This window comes from Diadema setosum, chromosome 14, assembly GCF_964275005.1.
Source record: "Diadema setosum chromosome 14, eeDiaSeto1, whole genome shotgun sequence".
Lineage (NCBI taxonomy): Eukaryota > Metazoa > Echinodermata > Echinoidea > Diadematoida > Diadematidae > Diadema > Diadema setosum.
Window position 1 is genome coordinate 37,334,480 of NC_092698.1, and position 24,312 is coordinate 37,358,791.

The window sequence follows — 24,312 nt, forward strand, 5'->3', positions numbered from 1 at the left end:
CAAGTGGAAAGAGGAGATTAATGACACAGAACAAAAATATGAGATATCTGTATGCATTGACGTATGTCAGGGAAAGAGATATGGTGTTAACAGGAAATGGCCACCAAATAATGGTGATGGGAATTCCTTTGAAATGAGAAGAGACAGGGGTAAGAAGAGAGTTAGATTGTTCATGTGTAGCATGATAACATATGGATAACACAAACAATAGCATTTAAGAATGAGATGAAATGATAAATACAGCACCAGATGGTGGAGACATGGATCCTGGTGAGAGAAGCAAATATTGTAGGGCAGAATAACAAAGAGGCCTAGTAAAGCAGCAGATGTTTGTCTGTTCGACACTCTATCATAAATAGTGGCCTAGCATTTTGGTATATTGAGCACTCAACTCACGTTTTACGAATCCCAATAACTCCCCTTCTCTTGTGATACGTGATGCATTCAGGCCTAACTGATTTGGTCAATCATACTTTGTCATATTGTAGCCACACAATCATCTTTATTGCATGGGACAACTGTGCCCAGAGTTATTTTGATGTTTAAAGAGACATTGCAGGAAATTCTTTGAGAGACATCTACACATAGGAAGTAGGGTGATTAATTATATCAGAGGATCATGACAGTAATAGAGGCTGTCCAGCCATTATCTTTTTAAAGGTGATATGATTGTACACCTGTAGTATGACTGTAGCCATATTTTACATTATCGTCATCCACATCACTCCCTGCCACCACCACATCACTGTCACCACCACTACCACCACCACTACCACTATCATCACCACTACCGTTACTACCACCACAACCACCACCACCACCACCACCACCACCACCACCACAACCACCACCACTATTACCATCACCATCACCATCACCATCACCCTCTCCATCACTACCACAACCACTACCACCACCACCACCACCATCACTATTTACCAAAACAACAATCACCTCTATAACCACCACTGCCACCACCATCACCACCATCACCACCACCACATCTATCACCACCACCACTACCACCATAAATTTTTACCTCAACAACAATCATCTCTACCACCACCACCGCCACCATCATCATCACCACCACTTCTATCAACACCACGACCAGGTCACTCAGAATGCCATCTCATTCTTTGCTGTATCTGTCATCTTTACAATCATTGTTTTTTTTTTTTTTTCACTGTATAAGCCATGTATTTTGCGAGTTTTATTTTTTTATGACTTTTGAAATTTGACAACACGCGAAATGTAAACTCACATTCTGATATGAATGTGACAAGGTGCAAGGTCGTAACAGTAGGCAGGCTGTAGTCTTGGCATTCTACTGTGTATGGATGCATGCACTTCCCAATTTCTCCATGACTGCTGTTCTCCACTATCACAAATTTAACCTACCCCAAAATTGTCAGGAAATTCTGATACACAAAAAGTTAGATTTGCTTAATATATGGCATATGCAGTGTTTGATCTCTGTTCCCCAATCAAAGCCTTCTTGTGATAGAAATATCTCAAATCATACTTTCTCTGTTCGCACTGTCAATGATCTCTTCAAACATGTCACTCCAAATGCTTGCCCAAGTAGCCAAACAAAATATTCCAAATTTATAACCATTCATAGAGTTGAAAATTAAGGTCAAATGTAGTCAAAGACATCAACTTTCAATTTTTGTAACAAATATCACATTTCTCACATTTTACCTAGTTTGTCAATTTTCCCATCTTCAATATCTGTAACTTTCTGAGGCTAACTTTAGGAGATAGGTCTTGTGTTTGTCCATCTCTTCTTCTTCTTCAAGTGGAATTCTGTGAAACAAAAATACAACTGTATTCAATGTCGCCAGCATTATCACAATTTGAATTGTCTTATCCTGCAGATGTAACAATCACTTGCAAAGCTGACTGTAATTTTTTTTTTTACATGACAGAGAATAACATCATACAAGTGATTTTAAATATTAGGTTTTTGACTAGTTCATGAGCTAACACAAACCTTCAGTAAAGAGAGCGTAGGGAGATTGTGTCCTCTCTGTTCACCCCTTCCTCTAGATCTTCCATCAATATTTGAACACTTCAATTGCCTTGAGGTGCTGTGTAGCTAAGTAATATTGTTTCATTTGCTCACTGATGTTTTTCTAATGTGTGCATGTGTGCAGAGATGAGTTTGTATCCATACTTATGCATAGATTGGTCCGAAGTGCTAATCTTTGTTCAGGAGGATTTATTCTCCTGCTAAAGCAATCACAGGGAAGGCATTCAGATCTAATGCAAGGGGACACCTTGTGCAGATGATATGGAAGCGATCAGATCAAGTTCAGATACTGTTATGATACTTACAGGTACAGGATCCTAGTGGCCTGTGTATTAAGTCTATGGGCATTACAGAATTCGGTATGGAACAGGTTAAATGTAAGTATAAGTGCGCAATGAAACATTTATAGAGATATGTGATATGAACAAAAATTCTTATCTCATAGTAGTACCTCGTCAAATCTGTTCTGTTCAAGTCTCTTTGTGTTTTTACACGTACAAATCAGGAATAGAAGGCAATTGGTGAATCTTATACCTTTATGGTTGAATTCAGTATTTCTTTCCTTCCTATCCCTTTCTGGTTCCCCAAACACACAGGATCCTGTACAGAGGAAACCCAATGGTCTGGCATGGGTGCTGATGGCTGACCAGGAGTCTGTCCAAAAGGCCATGGACTTCTACCACTCGGGCCAGGTGAGGAAGCTTCGTTCTGCTTTTATGTGTTAGTTCTTTCATGGAGCAAACTGCTTTCACATCTTATCAGACACTGTAATAGATCAAGACATGTGAAGTGACACTTGAATGTTAAAGGTACTAGCCCACATTTACAAACCCACGAAAATCAAAACTGCATAAAACAGGTCCAATATGACTTCAAGTACAAGTTATAACAGTAACATACCTCACCTGTCGCTCTTTGTCTATATCATTCGATAAAAGAGAGAAAATCATCGTTTTAAAATCAATTTTCAAACCGGGTCAACCCGACCCAAAATCGAATTACGAGCGCGGGCTATAGCTACGTACATTGTACATGTAACACTTACGTGGACCGGAGCTAGCGAGCGTTATACGCATGCATACGGATTACGGTGCATTTTCATTTATTTTTATGAAAGTAATGGACTAATTGGAACGAAATTTTGCACAGGTGTTACTGCAATCATACCCAAACTCCATGCTAACTATGAGACCAATTGCTGCAGGTTTACAAATGTGGGCTAATACCTTTAAAGGTGCAAATATATGTATTTCTAGTGTGTCTGACAAGTTGTTGCCATGAAGGCCACGTTAATTCAGTACACACATTCCAGACCAAAGTACCTTCACTGTTTTTTTTTCTTGCCAGTTGCTGCTGAACCTGACGTACATAATGACCTGTGTTTGTTTGCAGTCATGCAAAATATATTTTTTTAATTGACTAGCAAGCTGGCAAGTTGGGGGAACTGTGCCTTTGGAGAACAGTTCATTTCAGTTTAATGACATTCGTTTATACAAAAAACTTTGTTGATCAAAGTTCTTTCAAAGTTTCAGCTAAGCAATATTATCTTTCATGCACGTGATGACCACAGTGAATTGGTATTCAAGACATGATATTTTTATTTTAATGCTGGATAGTAGGTGATGTTTTAATGAATTCCTCAAAACAAAACAAGTGAGAAGGTAAAACAAATTGCAAGGACATTTGCTACAATACTAATAGTCAACACTGGACTTGTCATTCGTCTACAGCTATTAGGAAAAGGTATTAAAAAAGAGAGTGGGTTAAAACGCTTAGCATTCTTTTACCTCCTGTCCCCCTTTCGAATCTCTTTAAGAATGCAGGTCATTTCTTGGAATTGGTGTTTGTTTGTGTAGCCCTCTGAAAGTTGATTTCAATTGTTTTCAATTTTTTGCTGTTGACTCTGCTGTGACGCCAAAGCAGGAAATAAAGAATACTTGGGAGGCATCATGATATACTGTGCTGTGATTAAAACTCTTATTGCCAAAAATGTCAATTGATTCATGACTTGGCATCATGCTTGGTGAATGTATAATGAAGTTGCTGAGTTATCTTCAACTTCAACAAGGGAGAAGTAGGGCTCTGTACGCCCCCTAATCCTAAACACCAACTCTTCTCTCTCTCTCTCTCTCTCTCTTTCTCTCCTTCTCTGGGACACGAGACACTCTGGCCACATTGGAAGGCTTGCCATAATTCTTGGGTACTTGCCTCGCATGCAAGATTTTTGTCTAAATGATAACGGTGCCACCCAGATGAAAACCCACAAAAAAGTTGCAGATTAGAATTCTCTGTAACGGACCAAAATATGTTGTGTGGGGTGACCTACTCAAATTTGTTAAGTTTGTCGTTATGCCCGAGAGAGTAAACTTTTCTCTACCTACTGTCAAAATTTGACAGCTTAAGGACGTTCCTCAGTTAAAGTGAAATCCATGTCATTTTCTTGAAACTTTCCATACCGTAACTTTGACCCGTCCGAAGCCCAAATATGTACATAAAACCATATGTTCATGTGCTTGTTTTTCTTCTACGGGACTTTGAAGAATATGACTAATCTGCCGTCCTGTACCAAAATGATAGCGTTACATGATCAAGACCATGATTGACAACAAAATCTGCAATGACAAACGTAAATCCCCATAATTCTTTCAAAATCCACGTTATTTTCTCCAAATTTGCAAGGATTGCAGAAAACGGTACCCAAAACGAGGAAAAGGTTTTAAAGTCAGGGTTTACACTCTCATTCTTCAGCAAGCAGCGCCCTCACGCGGCAGAAAACACCGAAATCTCTCAAATCCTTCTCATCGACGTTTTCTGTTAGGGGTGAGCAAAAGGACAACGTTCATAAAACTTACGCTGTACATTCAAAACCCATGTCAATTTCACGAAACTTTACCAAATTGTAGACAGAGGCTTACTTATTCCAGAAAAACAATCAAAAGTGGGGGTTCATGTGCTCGTTTTTGTGCTAGCAGCGCCCCTATGCGACATATATCATCGTAAGTCCCCAAAATCTGGTCAGGAACCTATGCAGGAATGCCCTGACAGGGTGGGTTCATAAAACTTATGCTGTACATTCAAAACCCATGTCAAATTCATGAAAATTGACCAAATTGTAGAAAAAGGCTCACTAATACCAGAAAAACAATCAAAAGTGGGGGTTCATGTGCTCGTTTTTGTGCTAGCAGCGCCCCCATGCGACATAATACTATAGTACGACCCCAAAATCTGGTCAGGAACCTACGCATGGAGACGCCCTGGCAGGGTGGGTTCATAAATCTCATGCTGTACATTCAAAACCCATGTCAATTTCACGAAACTTCACCAAATTGTAGAAGAAGACTTACTTATTCCAGAAAAATAATTAAAAGTGGGGGTTCATGTGCTCGTTTTTGTGCTAGCAGCGCCCTCATGCGACATATACTATCGTACGACCCCAAAATCTGGTTATGAACCTATGTAGGGATGCCCTGACAAGATGAGTTCCTTAGCCTTATGCTGTTCATTCAAAACCCATGTCAATTTCACCAAACTTGACCAAATTGTAGACGAAAGCTTACTAATTCCAGAAAAACAATAAAAAGTGGGGGTTCATGTCCTAATTTTTGTGCTGGCAGCATCCCCAGATGATAGAAATCACCTCACCGGACCCCAAAATCTGGTTATAAACCTCTCATGGGTGTCCTGATTATAGGTAGGGTTCGTGAATGTCATGCTGTACATTCAAAACCCATGTCAATTTTACGAAACTTTATGAAATTGTAGAAGAAGGGTTACTTAATGCAGAAGAATTGTAAAAATGGGGGGTTCATGTGCTCGTTTTAGTGCTAGCAGAGCCTCCTTGCGACGGAAATCATCGTAAGACCCCCAAATCTAGTCAGGAACCAATGCAGAGATATAACCTGCTAGGATGCATGAATCTCATGCGGTTTACTCGAAACCCCATTTTCTTTAAAGAAAAAAAAAAACACACAAAAAAAAAAACATGTCACAATTGCAGTGATATGGTGAAAGATATTCAGAAAGAAAGGTCCATGTGCGTTTTTGTTATCATTTCCCTTCCACAGCCATAATGATATCATGTGGATGCAAGCGTGGAAAACTCCATATTATTGATATGCACGCTTGTTTGTTTATTTTACCCACTTGCTGTAACCATGTACAAAAAGTGATAATGGAGGAAGAAGAATAAATATAAGGAAATGGGAGTTTTGGTATTAGTCTGACGGTCCTCCAAATGAAAAACAAATCTTAATACAATGACGTTGATTGTAGATTGCATGTGTTGGTTGTTGCAGTGGTTGGTAAAGTGCGTGTTGTAAGCTATGGAGAAGTACCTCCCCCCCCCCCCCCCCGAAAAAAAAATTTGATTCTCCTTTTGTTACACCAGATTTGGTAATTAAAAAAAAAATAATATATGAATGGTGAAAGTGATGAATAGTCTTGTTTGATAACACTTTCGTGACCTTGTATTTTGTAACCAAAAATAAAAAAAAAACCAATATTTTGTATTACTAGTAATGACAAGTTTAGATCTGATTTAGATTTTAACAGAGACACTCAGATTGTTTTAGCTGCTAGACCTAAAGATGAAATGTGTGTCATATATGCTTGTTTTGTTGTTGTTGTTGTTATTGTTGTTGTTGTTGTTGTTGTTGTTGTTGTTTTAACACCTAGTCCAATAGACTAGTGAGCCTTACACCCCGACTAGGGCCTATTATAGGCCCTTGGTACCTTAGCACTTGACTTTACCATGTTGATGACCGGATAATGAACTTCATGTCACAAAACAGATCTATGGATTGAAAATGGAAACAGCTCTGTTCCACTTCCAAGCTTTGCGATTCCGTCAATCAGTGTTGTGCTATACAATGACCATGTATATTCGGCTTGGACCGCTGAACTTTGCGTGGTGGTATGTACAGATTGTAACGCGTACAGTCGGCACGCGAGCTGAGCGAGGCCGCCCAGCGCGGCTGCCCGGCGCGGCCGCGGTGGGGAGCTGTCGGGTATCCGTACGTACACATACCACACTCTAGCTCGATCTACTAGCAGCTGCTCAGCTCAGCTAGCTCAGCTCATCACTCGTGCGTGCGCTTCTACGCTCTTTGTTACGTCACTGACACCTGCGCAGCTAGGATGCGCACAAACTCAACTGAGGAACGTCCTTAAAACAAAAGTGATATCAAAACATGAGCTGTTTTTTCTGGACCACGTTTCTTTCTTCACTAGTTACGTTCAGACATAGGCCCTAACCTCGAGGTTAGGAAACCTCGAGGTTAAGCTCTTGCCCCCAAACTATGACATGCGTCCACACGACGAATCTTAACCTCAAGGTTACGAAACCTTGAGGTTAAGCTCCTGACCCTTTGAGTACGTTGATTTTGTGTCCACACGGTGCTTAACTACAAGTTGGACCCCCCACGGCTCGTGGTTAGAGCACTAACCGTAAAATTTCTCGTGGCTCTTGACATCGAGCTAACCTCAAGGTTAGCTAAGTACGAGTGTGTCTTCACGGTCCCTAACTACAAGCTCTAACCTCGAGGTTTCCTAACCTCGAGGTTAAGGCTTGTCGTCTGAACGTAACTATTGATACTTCTGCACAGCATGCCTGAATGACCCTAATCTTTAAATCCTCTTTTCTCCCTTTTCTTTGAAACTGCACCTACTAACTCTTTCATATTTCAGTCATAGGTTGGTCCAGGTTTAACAAGTTATAAATTTATAGATTAGAGCTTACTCTTTCAAACTACACTGTATTTAGAAAAGTGGAAATTCATTTTAGCCTACTTTTTATGAATTTTTAGCTGGATGGTCATAAATGCTTATATTGTAAGTACCTGTAACCATGAGTCATTGGGCATAGCTTCATTGGGCTGTGTACTCATGGTCTCTTTGTTTGTTTGAATCTTATTTTGTATCTATGTCTGTTTGTCTGTTTGTTTGTCTATAGGGGGAGGAGGGAGGGAAAATTGTAATTTTTCTTTTCTTGTGGGAAATAATGTAATGATGGCCTTTAAATGCACAGTTAGCACAGACATGACGGAAGGGGAATATGGTAAAGGGAAGGATTTAGTTGTAAAAAGTAGTGAAAGTTTGAGCAAAGCATTTGTTTTTAGCGATACAAGAAAGTGGTGACTATCTGAAGATTAGGCCATTAGGAAAATGCTATTTTGAAGTCCTCCAAGTAGAATGTCATGTTAGCTGACTTGTTTACATTCCCATTGACTGCTGTTAAAATTGTTGCAGACAATATCCACTTCTTGTTACACACCCTTCTTTACTGCACATTGTTTTCAATCAATTACACTGGTTATAAATAAATCGACACATTTGTTACTGTCAGGATGTACACAGAATATCTAATCATCAATTTCTGCAAACACCTTTAAGAAGGTTTCAGACCACCCTGGTTGATCCAATATACTGTCTCAGTGCAAATTGCATCAAGGGTGAATTTATGAAGAATTGTATGTAGGTGGGGGGGGGGGGGCAATACTGGTTTGAATGCAGTATGAGTTGACAGACTGTATGGTATAGTTATAGTTTTCATTTTGAAGGAGATATTTATACAAAGAACGTAAAACCTTGAAAGTTTGTAATAGCAGAAGAATGATGATAAGTGTGACATACTTTTATTCTGGTTATCTCCCACTTTCCTTTCTCTTTCTGGTGAAGACCATGGTGCAATATTATCTAATTGCAATGTTATCAACTTTAATATAAAGCAAGACATGCTTTTGATCTTCAAACATATAACAAACAGGAAAGAAAAAAAACACAAATCCATATGATATCATATAGTCATTGTTCAGATATACTGTGATGTCAACCACATGACGACATTAAACTGAGCCTCCTTCAGTCAAAGATGGTCGTTGCACGTCACCAGTGAGCATGAGAGAGCATCATTTATTTGTGAGACATGAATGCTGCATGAAGATTAATCGGTCCGGCAATCAAACATTTACCGGGCAGCTTCCAGCATCTTTGGACATTCCACTGACTCTCTGCTCGCCGTGCGTAATCATCACTGTCTCCATGACGTCACGTAAATGTGAGATGGATGGCTCGCAGAAATCGGAATAATGCGCCATCCGGATAACTCTCATTTTTCCCTCAGTATCTTTTAAGCAGAAGCCTTTCAGGAAGGCGAGCAAGGAGACACAGTCTTTTTTTACAGCTGAGATAATCCCAGTCATCTGTTTTGAGATTAGATAAGGAGATAGTTTTACTATGTTATTTGCTGGTTTTGTAAAACTATGTCCCCTGGTGGCAGTGGTCATTCCACCAGCCGCCATCAGGCAGCTCTCACCCGAGGTGGTGGGATAACCGAGCCAATATCAAAAGCCCTTTGAAACCGGACACTGCGGTGATTGAAGAGTACGGAGAAATGTGACGCGGTATAGGTGAGGATTGAAAGAAGTCACAGGGGACGTATCTCTTCGCCTATTGACGACACATTTCTGTGAAGTTACGTACTTGTCTGGACTGCCCACTTCACATGGGATAGATAATCACATTGCATTTTGATCAATACACACATTTTGAACCAGTGTAGCCTACAAGAGCTACATTTTAGTATGTGATTAGATAAGGCATAGTAATTTAACCATTAGATTTGTCATATATGCAAAATATGAGCTGGTTTACTACATTGCCTAATTATGCAATTGACAAGTGGACACTAGGTGTGTGTGTCTCCTTTGAGCTGCTATGTTACTATGCTTTGTCTTAAAGACTGATACGAACAATTTGGTAGGCAGCTTGTAGCCTCATAATTTAGCAAGGATAACACTCACTGTTCAAAATGACCTGTATGAAGAAAACAAAGCTGGAAATAAATTGATGAATAATGCTTTGGAGCTCCGACAACATTTTTTCATGTAGGGTGCTTTCTTCACCAGCCTGGAAGATAGTCTGGTTTAAAGTCTGATAGGAATTGATACCAAATTCCTCCTATATAATATGATCTGTGATGAAATAATGGGGGAGGTGTGGGGGATAATGGGGCTGGTACCTGTAGGTGTCTCTCCCAGGACATTGTAGCATCACGAGACTGAGCGGCTGACACGTCCAGGTTGACTCAAGCAGACAGGTGCAGCACTGCACCAGTGTGACCCAGGGCAGCTGTCAGTCATGACTACCCCCCTCCCCCCTCCTGCCCCCTACTGCCCTGGTGAATAGACAGGGAAAGTGAGTCGCCGCCGATGGGGAAAGACAAACCAACGACTCCTAAATCCCTGTTTAATTGGCACAAGATGAGCAAACACTTTAAACAGAGCATGATCCCTTCCATTTCAAGGGAGAGGTGAGTCTATCAGTCCTAGCTCACTACTAAATATGGTTGAAGAGTAAAGGATTAGTCTCATTGCATGTACATGTATAGAAGTCATCTTGCTCCAACTGACTGATAACAAAATATTATATAGGGCCAACATAGCAACAGACAAATATAGCAAAAGCATGTCTGCCAGCAGGGATTTTGCCAAGATAAGTGGGAAGTTTTGGCAACACAAGTATCAGTTTAGTTACACAGCTACAAATGTAACTGATGTTTCTAATTTGAGAATTTCTTCTGCTTCTAAGGTACTTCAAGAGTGTAAAGTTTGTGACCGCCAAGCATTCTCCATGAAAATGTACTGTTATAACTGATAGCTTCTAAGGCCTTGAGGTTAATGAAATGTATAGTATTCATTGCAAAAAGCTTAGTGGTCTCTCATAACCCCACCCCATTGAAAGGAAGAGTTTACTGTACTCTTCCTTTACAAATGTTGAGAGCCAGGTAGACAAGTGGTATGTCCAGGAAAAACAGTGGCTGAGAGTCGGCAGAGAAAATTATGTAATGGTCCAAAATAGCTCGGATTATTATCCACAAACTATTCCAGATTGATAAGGTTTGTCAGGACTGTGCTAATTGACATTGATTAGTCATGATAAAAGCAATTACAATGGATGTGCAAAAGTGTTTCTGCGTGGTTGACTGAGAAACCTGTCAACTATGAGTAGTGAACTTTGAGTTCAATGCTGAAATTTTCATGTTCACTGTAGAGATCATATCCATTACAAATCCACATGAACTCTCTCAGTGAAAACCCTTTGTGTACCACATTAATACATTATATGGATATAGACAGAGTGCTCAAGATTCTCACAACATTGCCACTCTGTATTTCCCACTGCATCATGTACTGTACAATGCAGGTTTGGGGCTTTTTTTTTAATGAATGAGAATTATCCAAAGAAGATGAAGTTAGAACTACTCAGTTATTGTATGTATCCCTGTGTTTGAATGAAGAAAGAATTTAGCCTTAATTGTCCCCGCCGAACGAGTTCGAGCAGGGGACTATGAAACGGGCTCCGTACGTGTGTGTGTCCATCTGTCCGTCTGTCCATCTGTCTGTCCGTCTGTCCGTCCGTCCATCTGTGCGTCCGTGTGTGATCAAAATCTTCAATTTGCTACTTCTCTGTCATTTATGAGCCAATTTTGATTCTGTTTGCTTTATATGATAGCACTACATGGGAGCTTTGAAACTTCTACACAGAATTTCAGTCGTGACCTTTGACCTTGACCTTTGACCTATATTGTACATTTTGCTTCAAAATGCTACTCCTTCGCCATTTCTAACCCGATTTTGATTCTGTTTGCTTTATATGATAGCACTACATGGGAGCTTTGAAACTTCTACACAGAATTTCAGTTGTGATCTTTAACCTTGACCTTTGACCTATATTGTACATTTTGCTTCAAAATGCTACTCCTTCGCCATTTCTAACCCGATTTTGATTCCGTTTGCTTTATATGATGGCACTAGGTGAGGGCTTCAAAACTTCTACACAGAATTTTGACCTTTGACTTCTTTGACATTTGACCTTGATTTTTGACCTATATTGTACATTGCCTACCAAATGCTACACCTTCGCCATTTCTAACCCAATTTTGATTCTGTTTGCTTTATGTGATGGCACTAGGTGAGGGCTTCAAAACTTCTACACAGAATTTTGACCTTTGACTTCTTTGACCTTTGACCTATATTGTACATTGGCTACAAAATGCTACTCCTTCGCCATTTGTAACCCGATTTCAATTCCGTTTGCTTTAAGTGATGGCACTAGGTGAGGGCTTCAAAACTTCTACACAAAATTTTAATCTTGGACTTCTTTGACCTCTGACCTTGATTTTTGACCTGTATTTACATTTTGCTACCAAATGCTACTCCTTCGCCATTTCTAACCCAATTTTGATTCTGTTTGCTTTATGTGATGGCACTAGGTGAGGGCTTCAAAACTTCTACACAGAATTTTGACCTTTGACCGTGTTTTTTACCTATATTGTACATTGGCTACAAAATGCTACTCCTTCGCCATTTCTAACCCGATTTCGATTCCGTTTGCTTTATGTGATGGCACTAGGTGAGGGCTTTAAAACTTCTACATAGAATTTTGACCTTTGACTCCTTTGACCTTGATCTTTTTACCTATATTGTACATTTTGCTACTAAATGCTACTTCCGGCAGGACATATATTACGCACCGCGTAATTTCTACTTTTCCTTGTTCATCATTAGATGAGTCAGGTATTTGAGCTGAAAAAAATAGATAAAAAATAAAAATCTTGTAACCAGCCTTAAGTCAAATCAAATGACTTTATATGCAGTGCATCACATAAAATGTGGATATGTGCTAAGAAGGTCCTGCATCCCTAAGTTGCTGTCTCTTAATCACAAATAAATCTGCAGCTTCCAAATTATCCCAGATTTTCTGGTGGTAATAACCTCCAAAATCCAGGATGGAGAAGATACTGGCATTAACATGTGCAATCATGGACCACTTCACCGTCAGAAGGTGAATGATTGGGTACTCTCTTGCATTTTCTTGTACACTACACTGCCAGTAGGGAAGGCTGAGGGTAATGCATCAAAGACTTATGCGTAACGTAACAACTCTGGAAGTGTGGCATGGCAAGTCCAAAATATATTTACTGGTACTATTTTTTTTACACCATTTACAAAGGGAAAGTTGTGAGTAAAACATTATGTCCAGGTGTTTGCACCAGCCAGGAATTACACTGAGCATATCTTGTTACAGGTATTAGTGATATTCACAACACCATAATATTTCTAAGTGACCACTCCTTCATTTTAACACTCATTACACAACAGCAAAAATAATTCTAGACAGTTTATGTTCATATCCATTTTCTCTTGTTTTTCTTTTCTTTTCTTTTTCTGCCCATTCAAGCATCGTGTATGGTTTTTATGGACTGTAGATGGGTCAGACATTGAACACATCAAGTTACACCGTAATGCGGTTGTGTAGCCATCAAAAACATTTTCACCACCAGTGAGAAGCGTTTTGCGACGTTCCAATTTCATTCCGAAGAGGAAGATGACAGAGACGACTAACTCTGTTCTCATTTTACGAACTCTCCTGTGACATCCCTCACGCCGTCTCGAGTCCCGTCCCTCTTCTTTTGCCACTTCTCTTCTCCGTTCTGTGTCATGCTCCCAATCTCAGCTCTAAAATCCTTTCCAATCCGGCAGGATTTGATCTGTAATCATGATTCTCCCTCCCTCCCCCCATCCCCCCCCCCCCCCGCGCACTTCGTTAAGTCCTGCATTCTTGCGCGTTCAAGGCTACGTCTGTAATTTGTTTATAAATCTACCTGGTGTGTATCGGTGGATGTATTCAAACATGCCACGCTCACTCCAAACTGTCTAACTTAGCTCGGAAAGGGGTCCAAAATTCAAGTGTGTTTATACCAAAGAGAATTAATTTGTCATCCAGCGGAAGAACCACAGTAGTGGATAATTGTCGAATGTAGAAACGCTGTTTCATTTGATGATACCATAGCATGCTGCTTAGAATGGAATTTAGACATGTAAAGGAATATATGCAAGATATATATATATATATATATATATATATATATATATATATATGTATATATAGTATAATAACACTTCATTTAAATTGAAAGATAGCAATAGATATGATAAGGATACAGATACAGATTTACATAACTGTTCATGTGATGTTAATATAAAATGAAATATGAAAATACGTACATATTGTAGGTCTTAACTTACTTTATCTGCCTTCACAAGTTTCCTTCAGATTTGATAATATACTGAAAGTTCGAATCCTGCTCTAATATGTACACCCATGATTTTTTATCATGGCTACTACTAAAACACTGATCAATTCAGTGCTTATTTACGTCGATGTTGGGCAATTTGTCAATAAGTTGCAATGAAAACATCTCGACGGAAGAATTTCACTAATTTGAATACTGATAGTGATGCGTACAATCACCACAAAAGAATGGCTGTTGGCCTGGTGTCATAGGGAATACCTGCCTACCTTGTACAGTAGGGGAGACGAATAGGTAGGTGTTCCCTGCTGAAACCTGCATACCCATATACACCTGTGCAATCTCGTTCCCATAGAGGTAGTGAGTGTCTTTTTGATTGATGGTGACAAATGGGTCATTGTAGGAGTGATATGTGGGCACTTACCCAGTGGAGGTGATGTCAATAGGTCTGATACTGACTTCACGTGGGATGGGTTGTAAACAAGTGAAGACTTCGTTGCTTTCTCTCCCTATCCCTCTCCCCTTGGTGATTGTTATGATTGTTGCTACTGCTGTATATGCCATATATTTAGCGAGTCTAAATTTTCGCGAATCGGGACTTCCCGACGATTTCGTGAGTGGTTAAATTCGGGATTGTGGAGTACAATACTGACCGGAGAAATGTATACGTGTCCATCACATTCATATCGGGATCAGAGTCATCGTTTTCGGGTGTCTTTATTTTTCGAATTGTACGTGACTCGCAAAATTCACGAAAATAAAAACCCTGCAAAATATTCGGCGTATACAGTATGTAAGAAGGTGTAATATCTTTGATATCATAGTACATTGTTGAATCATGTGAACACTGTCTGTGAAGCGGTATTTGTGTCACAAATTTTTTTTTTCTTTTTATCAGACAAAAGAATTTAAAATCTAAAGATAAGTCATTGATTAGGGCCACTGAGAGATATTTTTTTTTTTTCAAGAGCATTCCTGAAACACGTTGATGACTTGTTGTATTTTAGTAGGTTGGAAGGAGTTTCTCCTCTACTAGAAGTTTGGCTAAAGAAAACATTATTTCTGGTATTCTCTTCCCATCATTTCTTTCATGCATGCAAGTACATTCTCTTCATTAACAGATTGCCTTCCTTGAGGGTGATGGCTCAAACATCCAATCAGCTTGACTAGCAATGGTTGCCACATGTCATTTTTTTTCATATTCTTTAATTAAAATTTCGTTCAGATCATAATATTTTCACATTTAATGAAATTCTTACAGAGTCATGTGTTTGACCTAGTGAAGATTGAGTTCATAGAAACAAATTATAAAGTACTCAAAAACTACATCATCTGGGGAGTGGGGGGAACACATACATACTCATATATAATTCATTTTCTTAAACTGTCATTGAAATAGATGACTGAAACGAGTTAACCACATTATCAGCATTAACACCACCATGCTTTTTGGGGGACAACAGTGTGAACACTCTCAGTGATCAGGCCATGTTTATTGGGCAATGCCAATCGAGCTAGACATCTCGTCAGATGCCTAAATCCGCCAGCCTGATTCGTCAGCGTTAGATGTGAAAGTATTCTGATCCTCCTAATGTCTGACAACTGAAACACACACACACACCAAGTGGAAGGAGACATACCGTCACACACAACACACATACAAACATACACACACACAAACGTACACACACACACACACACACACACACGTATACATACGCACACACAGAGGCATTCACATGTACACATACTTCTAGAAAGGAATGCATCTTGATAATCAGTCTACCTGTGCTAATACTCACACTTAGAGTTTTGGGGGTGGAGATTTCAGTGCAGATATTTTTTCAGACTAAAATTAACCTTTGTGTTTCATCCCGGAGGACTTATGTCTGTCTACCTGCAATTGAAATTTGTTTGTTTCATCTTCTAGTCTTCTTGAAATTGGTAGCTTAGGGAGGGAAAGTTAAGAGGCAGAGAACAAGAACTGCAATTTGAGCTTAAGGCCCAATTTCTTAGCATATTTTAACACGAGGAAATCTTGCTTACCTTAAAAGAGGAAGGGATTGAACAGAAATATAGCTGGCAGGGATTTTACTTGTTCATATTTGGCATTCAAACAAACATGCAGAGTAAACATGACAGAAATAAATAGTAAGTGCTGTTTGTTTATATCTGTCTAGCAAGTACCTCTGGTGAGAGAAAGTGTGAAATATATATGTAAGCATCGCCAAGCATTCAATATTTAAATTTAGGGGAAAGTTTAGTGGGATTGTTGCCAAATACTTCATGCCCCCGCAGCACTGTTTTTAAGTATAGCTTGTTTCTGTGCAGTTCATGCCATAGGATTCTTGTATCTTAACTTTTCTTCTCTGAAACTGTCACAGGTGCTCTCCACCTCTGAAGTAGATATGAGAAGTTTCAATCAATGGCATGGTTTGTATAGGCCTACATGTTTTGCTTTATTTTGTTTTTTATAGTTCTCCATACACTGTATCTGTGAAATAAAAGAACATAGGTGAAAATTGTGCAAATCAGTATCAATCAGTATATCTGTGCATATTAACACTGAAAGAATATTCTAGGATGACAATCATGTTTTTGCTCCCTTTTATAATTATCAGTTCTATTTTTTAAAGCCTGAGACTGTGATGATATATAAAATGCAATCTCATACCATTGAACTTTCTAAACTACACAGCATTGAGCAGTAATCAAACTGCCTGTTTAAATGTCTACCTCTAGCAATGATTTAGATAAGTGTGAAAGGGTTAAGCACAAGTCAGAGAACACTTGCCCAAATTTCTTCTCACATCCCAATGATAGACTACTTAGGATCTCCTGTGCTCTACTCACGAGACCCCAATGACAAATCTTTGATTAAGATATATTGATTGAATGAGCCGAGACTGTATCGTTCTCCTCTGCTTTCCTTGTCTTTTTCCCTGGGCCTTTGTTTGTCATTGACCTATTAACAATACGTGGGGGTTATTTTCTGGGGCCGGCGTTGACGCCGCTGTCATCGGCCGGGACCTGTGGCGGCAAAAGAGAAACAGCTCGTGGCTTCGGATTATCGCAGCTTCTTACAGTCAATGCCAGATGGATGGCTGAGACCTCGCATTGCTCCAGGAGTGGGATTTTTTTTTTTTTTTTATTGTCTTTCACATTGTTTGTTTGTGCGTTCGTGTGTAGTGGGATATGTCAAAAACATTCCTTAAGTGACAGAAATCAATGCTTTTTATGTTGTTGAATTATTAGTATAATTCTGCAAGATCTAACATTTAGGGTGGGTAAGATGGAGAAAAATTCTGTTTTAAGAGTCTGTGTATTGAGGGATATACATATAAAAAGAAATGACTCTGCACAGTGTGGAGTACAGGAAATTAGAAATGAATATGATCCAAGTCGGTCAAACTTGAGAGACACTTGATTTTCACTTCTTCAAGGTTTAGGTGTATCATCCATATTCATATTATTTTCGGGGACATTTCCTTTAATTTGTAGTGATTAATTGATGCATTAGTATTAGATTTGCCAGATATATCACCAATATGGAGAAGTTGTTTAATTTTGATGTATTGTATTTCATGTGTTATGCTATTTGGTGAATATTGCTGTAGTGCAAATAATAGTATGCTAAACTCTTGTCTGGATCATGAAAACAAGTAATGGGCTATTAAAAAAGTGTATAATCTCTACACAGCATATTTGTCATGTGATTATCATATCTCATACTACCCAATTATTTAAATTACATTAGGTGTATATAATTCCTCTTTGGCGATGTATGTCTATCATGCCTTCCTTTCATTGCCAAACACACCATTTGTATGTGTCATTCATCTTTTTTCTCTTGATCAGTTCCATTCTCCCTCTATAACTGTCTGTCCTTGCCCTTGAATAATTTCTCCTGTCACCCATGTTAGTATATTTCTCATTTTGTGCTATATTCCTAGTTCATCCCTTCTGAGTGATGTGATTATATTCTCAACAATCCTGCTGTCTTCTCATTACCACTACAGGCTCTGATGTTCAGTCAGCCGTATTTAATCTCCACCGTGTCTCTGAAGCTCCTAGACCTGGCCCAAGGGGATGACACGGCTGAAAGCATCAGGTAAGTTTGTCCTCCTCTCCCAGCAGTCTCTTGCCTTTTGCTGTTTCTAGCTGTCTAAGATTTCATCGGTAGTTACCTCCCTGTGTCTCAGTCAGGCTGTTTGTCAGTCTGTCTGTCTGTCAGTCAATCTATCTGTCAAGCTGTTTGACAGTTTACTGTAAAACAAGGAATGTTCACATGCATTTTAATTTCACAAATTTTGCGAGAGCCAAGATTCGCAAAATTAAAATGCATGTGAAAGTTCTTGTCTACACTATACGCATTGAGTCTTAGATGCAACTCGCAAAAATTTTATTCCGCGAAAAAGGCCGTCGTCTCCAATTCGCGAAAATTTCATGCCGTGAAAATATCATGTTTTACAGTATTTGTCTGTCTTACACTCTATTTATCAGTCCGTCAGTCTGTCTCACTCTATCCAGTCTGTCAGTCTGTCTCTCTGTCAGGCTGTCTATCTGTCAGTCTATCTGTAATTATGTTAGTCAGTCTATCTGTCTGACTGTATGTTTGTCTGTATAAATGTTAGTCTGTCCATCAGTCTGTCTTTCACCCTATCAGTGTGTCAGTCTGTCTGTCTATCTGTCCTTATTCTAGACAGTCAGTCAGTCTGTCTGTCAGTATACATTGTAACTGTCAGTCTGTCCACCAGTCTGTCTTTCACTCTGTCAGTCTGTCTTTATGTCAGGCTGTCTATTTGTCAGTCTGTCAGTCTATCTCTCATTGTGTCTGTCAATCTCTCTGTCAGTCTGTCTATCTATCAATCGGTCTGTGTGTTCTGTTCGTCTGTGTATCTGGCTCTTGGTCTTAATAAATTCTACCCAAGTATTATGCCTCACTGTATGACTTTGTATCACACAAAGTAATAAAATGTCAAAGACGGTCTTATTTTCCACATTCGATGTAGGATTTCCTGAAAAACCATTGAAATTTAGCCAAATCTGCCAACATTTTATAACATATGAAATACATGGTAGAGACATGACAAAGATTATCTCCTGGTAATAAAACAAAAACATTTATGGAGAAATAAAAACTGTTCTTTTGACCTGATAATAGCCTGAAATAAATCAGTTAATGTGATACTGAGGAGAAAATGTCACAAAGGGTACTTAAGATTTCTGTCAATCCACTCCAATGTGTAATACTTCAAGGCTTGGAGTGATTACTGATTGGATGACCCTCTCTAATCCTTCACTCAAGTGGATGGAGAGCTTCTCAGATCTATCAATTTAATTTTGTGCATGGCTTCATTCATTTCCATTAATTGTTGGCCTGATGAGATTACTCTAAGCATGCTGCACGCATGGCAAACTCCTCCAGCCACAGGTAATGCTCCTGGGTGCTGGCCAGGCCCGCATCTTACCTGCGATCATAAGAAAGCTTGATGGCGAATTGAGTACTTAGTAATATCAGTTAATCATGAATATTAGTTTAGCTCACTGGCAATCTTTGGAAAGTGATCGTCGAGATTAGAGGAAATAGGTTTCCATTGCCCTACTTGTGACTGGAGTGAATGTCAGGAGGATAGTCCACCCACTCCAGTGTGGAGTGGAGAGTGATGGGTCATTTGTTCCCAAGGGGAGTCCAATGGAGAACACGTCTTGTGTGTGTGCAAAATATTTGTTACTAAATGCATCTATGATCAGAGTCATGTTGGTTGGCTTTCTGTTGTTAGCTGAAATCATTTGGTATATTATGTCATGGAATATAATTGATGTGTGGCTGGCAGATAGTAGTACATGTAGTTACTTACTTCAGCTTAGGCTCCCCCATCCCTTACGTCCAACATGGTTAGAGGAATTGAGAAAGTGGTACTTTAAAGCTGCTTAGAAATAGTTTGTGTATACTGGGATTTGCTTATTGCCATATTGTGTGATCTTCAACATTCTAAACATAATGATAACGCGCATTATCTGTACTGAGCAAAGTTTGCGTTTGGTAAAATCCTTGATACTGGTATGGTTTCAAAGCCGTTTATGTAAATGGAGATTCAAATACTAAGTAGCAATGTGTTCAATTTAATTCAATGCATTTTATTTCCATCCAACAAAAAGGTAATACATAATACAAAACATGCATTTGACAAATTATATTGTTTTAACAATTTGTGAGAAGGGCAACGCATAAAATATGATACGAAGTGTTTGAGAGCTGGATCAATGAGATACTCACCAGGGGTTAACGCTCAGCTAAAATGACTTCAGTTCGCTCACCTCTTAATATACCACACCATTAGAGATATCATGGAAGTGGGTCAGAAATGGGCTTGCTTGCCCAACCCATGTTCTGCAAATCTCAGATTACCTCCTATATATAACTTGCTGCTAGAATGAGGACAAGTACATAAGTCTTAAGGTGCAAGGTCTAGAAAGAAGTGTAACATGAAGGACATCAAAGAAACATACATTCACATACGAAATGTTCACATAAATATGTAATAGTGTTTAAAGGGATGCATGTTTTTGTGAGAATAGATATCTTCAACTGCTAATGAAATGAAATGAACCGTGATAAAATGAGCAGCTAGTCAAGCTGGTAATGATGGAGAAATCCAATTGACTCACATGAGACCATAACCAAGATACATATAGAATGAATGAGACCAATCATTGTCTGTTTAACACACAATACCGGTATCTGCTGGTGGCAGTCTCCTTTATTTCTTGTACTCATCACAGAAAACTTTGCATCCATATATTTCATTTCACTTCATTTCATTTTACTTCATTTATTTCATTTCGTTTATTCATTGCTTTTACAAAAATACATAGAATATTGGCTTCCATGGGCTGAAATTAGGTTGCATACAGTAGGTAACATACATGGGCATAGCAGCATGTGAAATAATGAAACATATAAAAAAAGAAAGACTTTGCATGTGCTACATGAATGAATTACAAGTCCAAAATTCTAAATATTACAAATGAAATGTCAGCTCCTTGGGCAATTACATAGCAAACAAGTAAGAAATAAGAATCATGAATAAGTTACGAAGTAGGGAAAGATATGTAGCAGACACACCTGTCAACAGGCGTCAAGATAAGCTCATCAACAAAGAATTCCATCAACATCTAAAAATCATGCAAATTTCACTGCTGACTGCTGAATCTATGATGCCACAAGAAAATTCCTCAGCTTTTCCTTCCTATAAAAATTCCATTAAAACTGAAAATGTCTGGCTTCTGCTCACATGTATTCTATCAGCTTAAGGCTATTTGCAGCAAGGCAGTAAGTTGGTTCTAAAAGCCAAGTGATCAGAGCAGATGTAAGAATTAATATTTGAAAATTCCTTTCACCAACTTTTATTTTATGACAACAGAAATAAAAGAAGTAGCTGTGAAACTATAGTTCTTCTCACAAAGTCTGAAATAACCAAATGAAAAGTTTTGATGATTGAATTGGAGATGATATCTTTTTTGAAATTTTCTCCATCATTTTATTAGATACCGTGACACAAAGATATATCATGATATATAATCATAGTCACGGTTTGTTCATGTGTTTAAGATGTGCACATCAAGAGGCATGTTTTTGTCAGTAACCATTTGCAAAAATTCTGAGATAGTGTGCCCAATAGAGTAATTTTTAGAGAGTAATGGATAGATTAAGGCATATTGAATGTGCAACAATAAATTTTGATAGAACACGTAATAGTACTCAGATATGACCAGCTTCATGCATATGTTGCGTATACCTCACAGCGGCCTAGCGTGTGTAGCCATACGTGCCTGTCAGTTCATGTTATCTATCATTAAATTAACACAGTAGCTGTTCAGTGTTTTATGATTCATGACCGCCACACAAACATTGTGTCTTTGGCAGAAGTATCAACTGATTTGTGGAGGCGTAATTTGTAACCGATACCAATATGAAGTTGACTTCAACTTTGACTGTCAGGCGATATGTCATGTGACGGTGTGACTGTAATGGATCATAAAATGAATGTGACAATTATGCCGTCTGTCAGTATGGTAGCGAGTGTGTGTCTGTGTGTGTATGTGTGTGTGTGGGTATGCGTGTATGTCAATGTGCTGGAAGAATGAATCATGACTGGCCTGGGTGAAGAAATGACTGACTGTTTGCTTGCAATTTGTGTCTTTGCATGCATCCATGAGTGTGTGTTTGTGTGTCTGTGTCTGTGTGTGTGTGTGTGTGTGTTTGTGTGTGTACCAGTATGTGTGTGTGTTTGTACATGGATGGATGGATTAGCAGGGTGAGTATGTGTGTAGAGATAGGTTGTTCCTATCTGTGTACATGGACTAATCACCCAATTACTGGTATTGTGCCATGCAAGACACTGGGCAGTCCCTCCTCCTGCCGTAAATCGCCCGCATCATAACGCATTCTGACGATGCTTCCATCAGGCGAGGGTTTATTTCCTCCACCACCACTGGCCCATTAAACTTTGTGCTGTGTTTACAGCGTTCTGTGTGACCCTCCGATGGGTAGCTGACTAATGGTTGATAGATGGTCATTTGCCAGATGGCTGCAGAGAAAGAGCAGACTTTGTTTACAGAATGTAAAGGTTATTGCACCATAATACCAGATAATGTATACTTGAAACAAAATTGTCAGAGCAATAGGTGTCTTGTTTTAGCAGGAGTGAAATGACATTAGCTGGACAAACAGACCCATCTGTGACTTTAGTGCATGCATTAATGCGTGTCAGGTTGTTTCCTTTTTAACCTGATACTACAGTCTTCAGATTTTTTGGCACATTGTAATGCAAGACTTTATGAAACCCAGACACAAACAAGAATATATCTTTTCATATGAAAGACAACTCCATCTTTAATGGGCTTTCTCGGCATCAGTCATTCATTGATGTAAATGATCCTCAAAACATAATTTGCTTGAATTGTCTGCTCTGGAGGCATTGGCTGTACGCTTGCCTCACACGCCCTTTGGAGCTTAGTAAATACAGTGAGCTGACTTCTTTCTGCCCCTTAAGTGTGAGCTTAGAGCACAAAATACAATTGATTTTTCAGTTCACACTCTATCAGACTTCCTTACAAACACACAGTCAGGTTAAGACAGAAAGAACAAACCTACACACACACACACACACGCACACACACACAGGTGCTAACACAGAGAGACGATGGACCAAGGGACTTAAAGTAGGTGGTCCTATGTGATCCTTTTGAGATCAAGGAGCACTTGTCTCTAGGCCCTCAACAACAAGTCTCACACTTCTATTAAAGATCTACACATCAAGCAAAGGAGCCTGCTTGAATACTCTGACATGCTGAGTGAAGCTTGAATGTAAGCCGTAAAGCTAGACAGACCATTAACCCAAATTAGAAGAGGGCTCAAAGTGCTCCAGAAATGTGGAAAATGAGGGAGCTCTCGCGGCAGCATCAGTTACAAGCTTAGCTCCATTTCTGCAGCTATAGGAGTCTCCCTGCATCCCCATCCCAGCCACAGACTTACAACTAAGAACGTGTAAGTGCCTCTCGTACTCTCAATAAGTGAAAATACACAATTCTTCCTTTCTAAGCAGGGGTCTCTTCAGTCTAAGAAAGATCCATTGCTTTGAAGGATAAGACAAAGAAGAGGTGACTACAAACTCCCATTATTCCCCATTTAATGACCATAATGGAGAAAGAGCAGGGTCACTTTGCAGAATAAGAAACACAAAACTCACAAGTGGAAAAGCGACAGAATTCATTTTTTTTTTGTTAAAGTTCAGCTTTCTGTTTTTTGGCTGTCTGCATGAGAGGAATATACCTATTAACACACACATACATACATACACACACTTATATATGTGTACAGTATATTCTTACATTCAGGGGTAGGTTTCAAGTTACAAAATCTATGTATGTGTATGTGTTGTGCACTCACTGTCATGATGACATTGATTCTGTTTGACAAGCCACAATGGTATAGTACAACGGGACCCTCCACAATGATAACTGAAAATAGTCAATCAATCCAAATACAATTTCACGGTATGGAACTGTGACTTATCACCCACATCTTAAAGAAAACCCTAGCCAATTTGCTTCAGTGGTCTAAGAGAAATGAGGATCTTTGTATAGCATGTCAAGAATCCCTTCCCTCCAAGTTCTGTCC

The 24,312-nt window shown here is 39.1% G+C and overlaps 1 protein-coding gene across 1 annotated transcript in view; it reads left to right on the plus strand.

The window, feature by feature from the left end:
- Window positions 1–24,312, plus strand: part of LOC140238334 (uncharacterized) — an 82,235-nt gene that overhangs the window by 44,417 nt on the left and 13,506 nt on the right. The window contains exons 16-17 of the mRNA XM_072318266.1: window positions 2,632–2,727; window positions 18,146–18,237. Of these exons, the coding sequence (XP_072174367.1) occupies window positions 2,632–2,727; window positions 18,146–18,237 (188 nt within the window). The remainder of the gene's footprint in view (window positions 1–2,631; window positions 2,728–18,145; window positions 18,238–24,312) is intronic.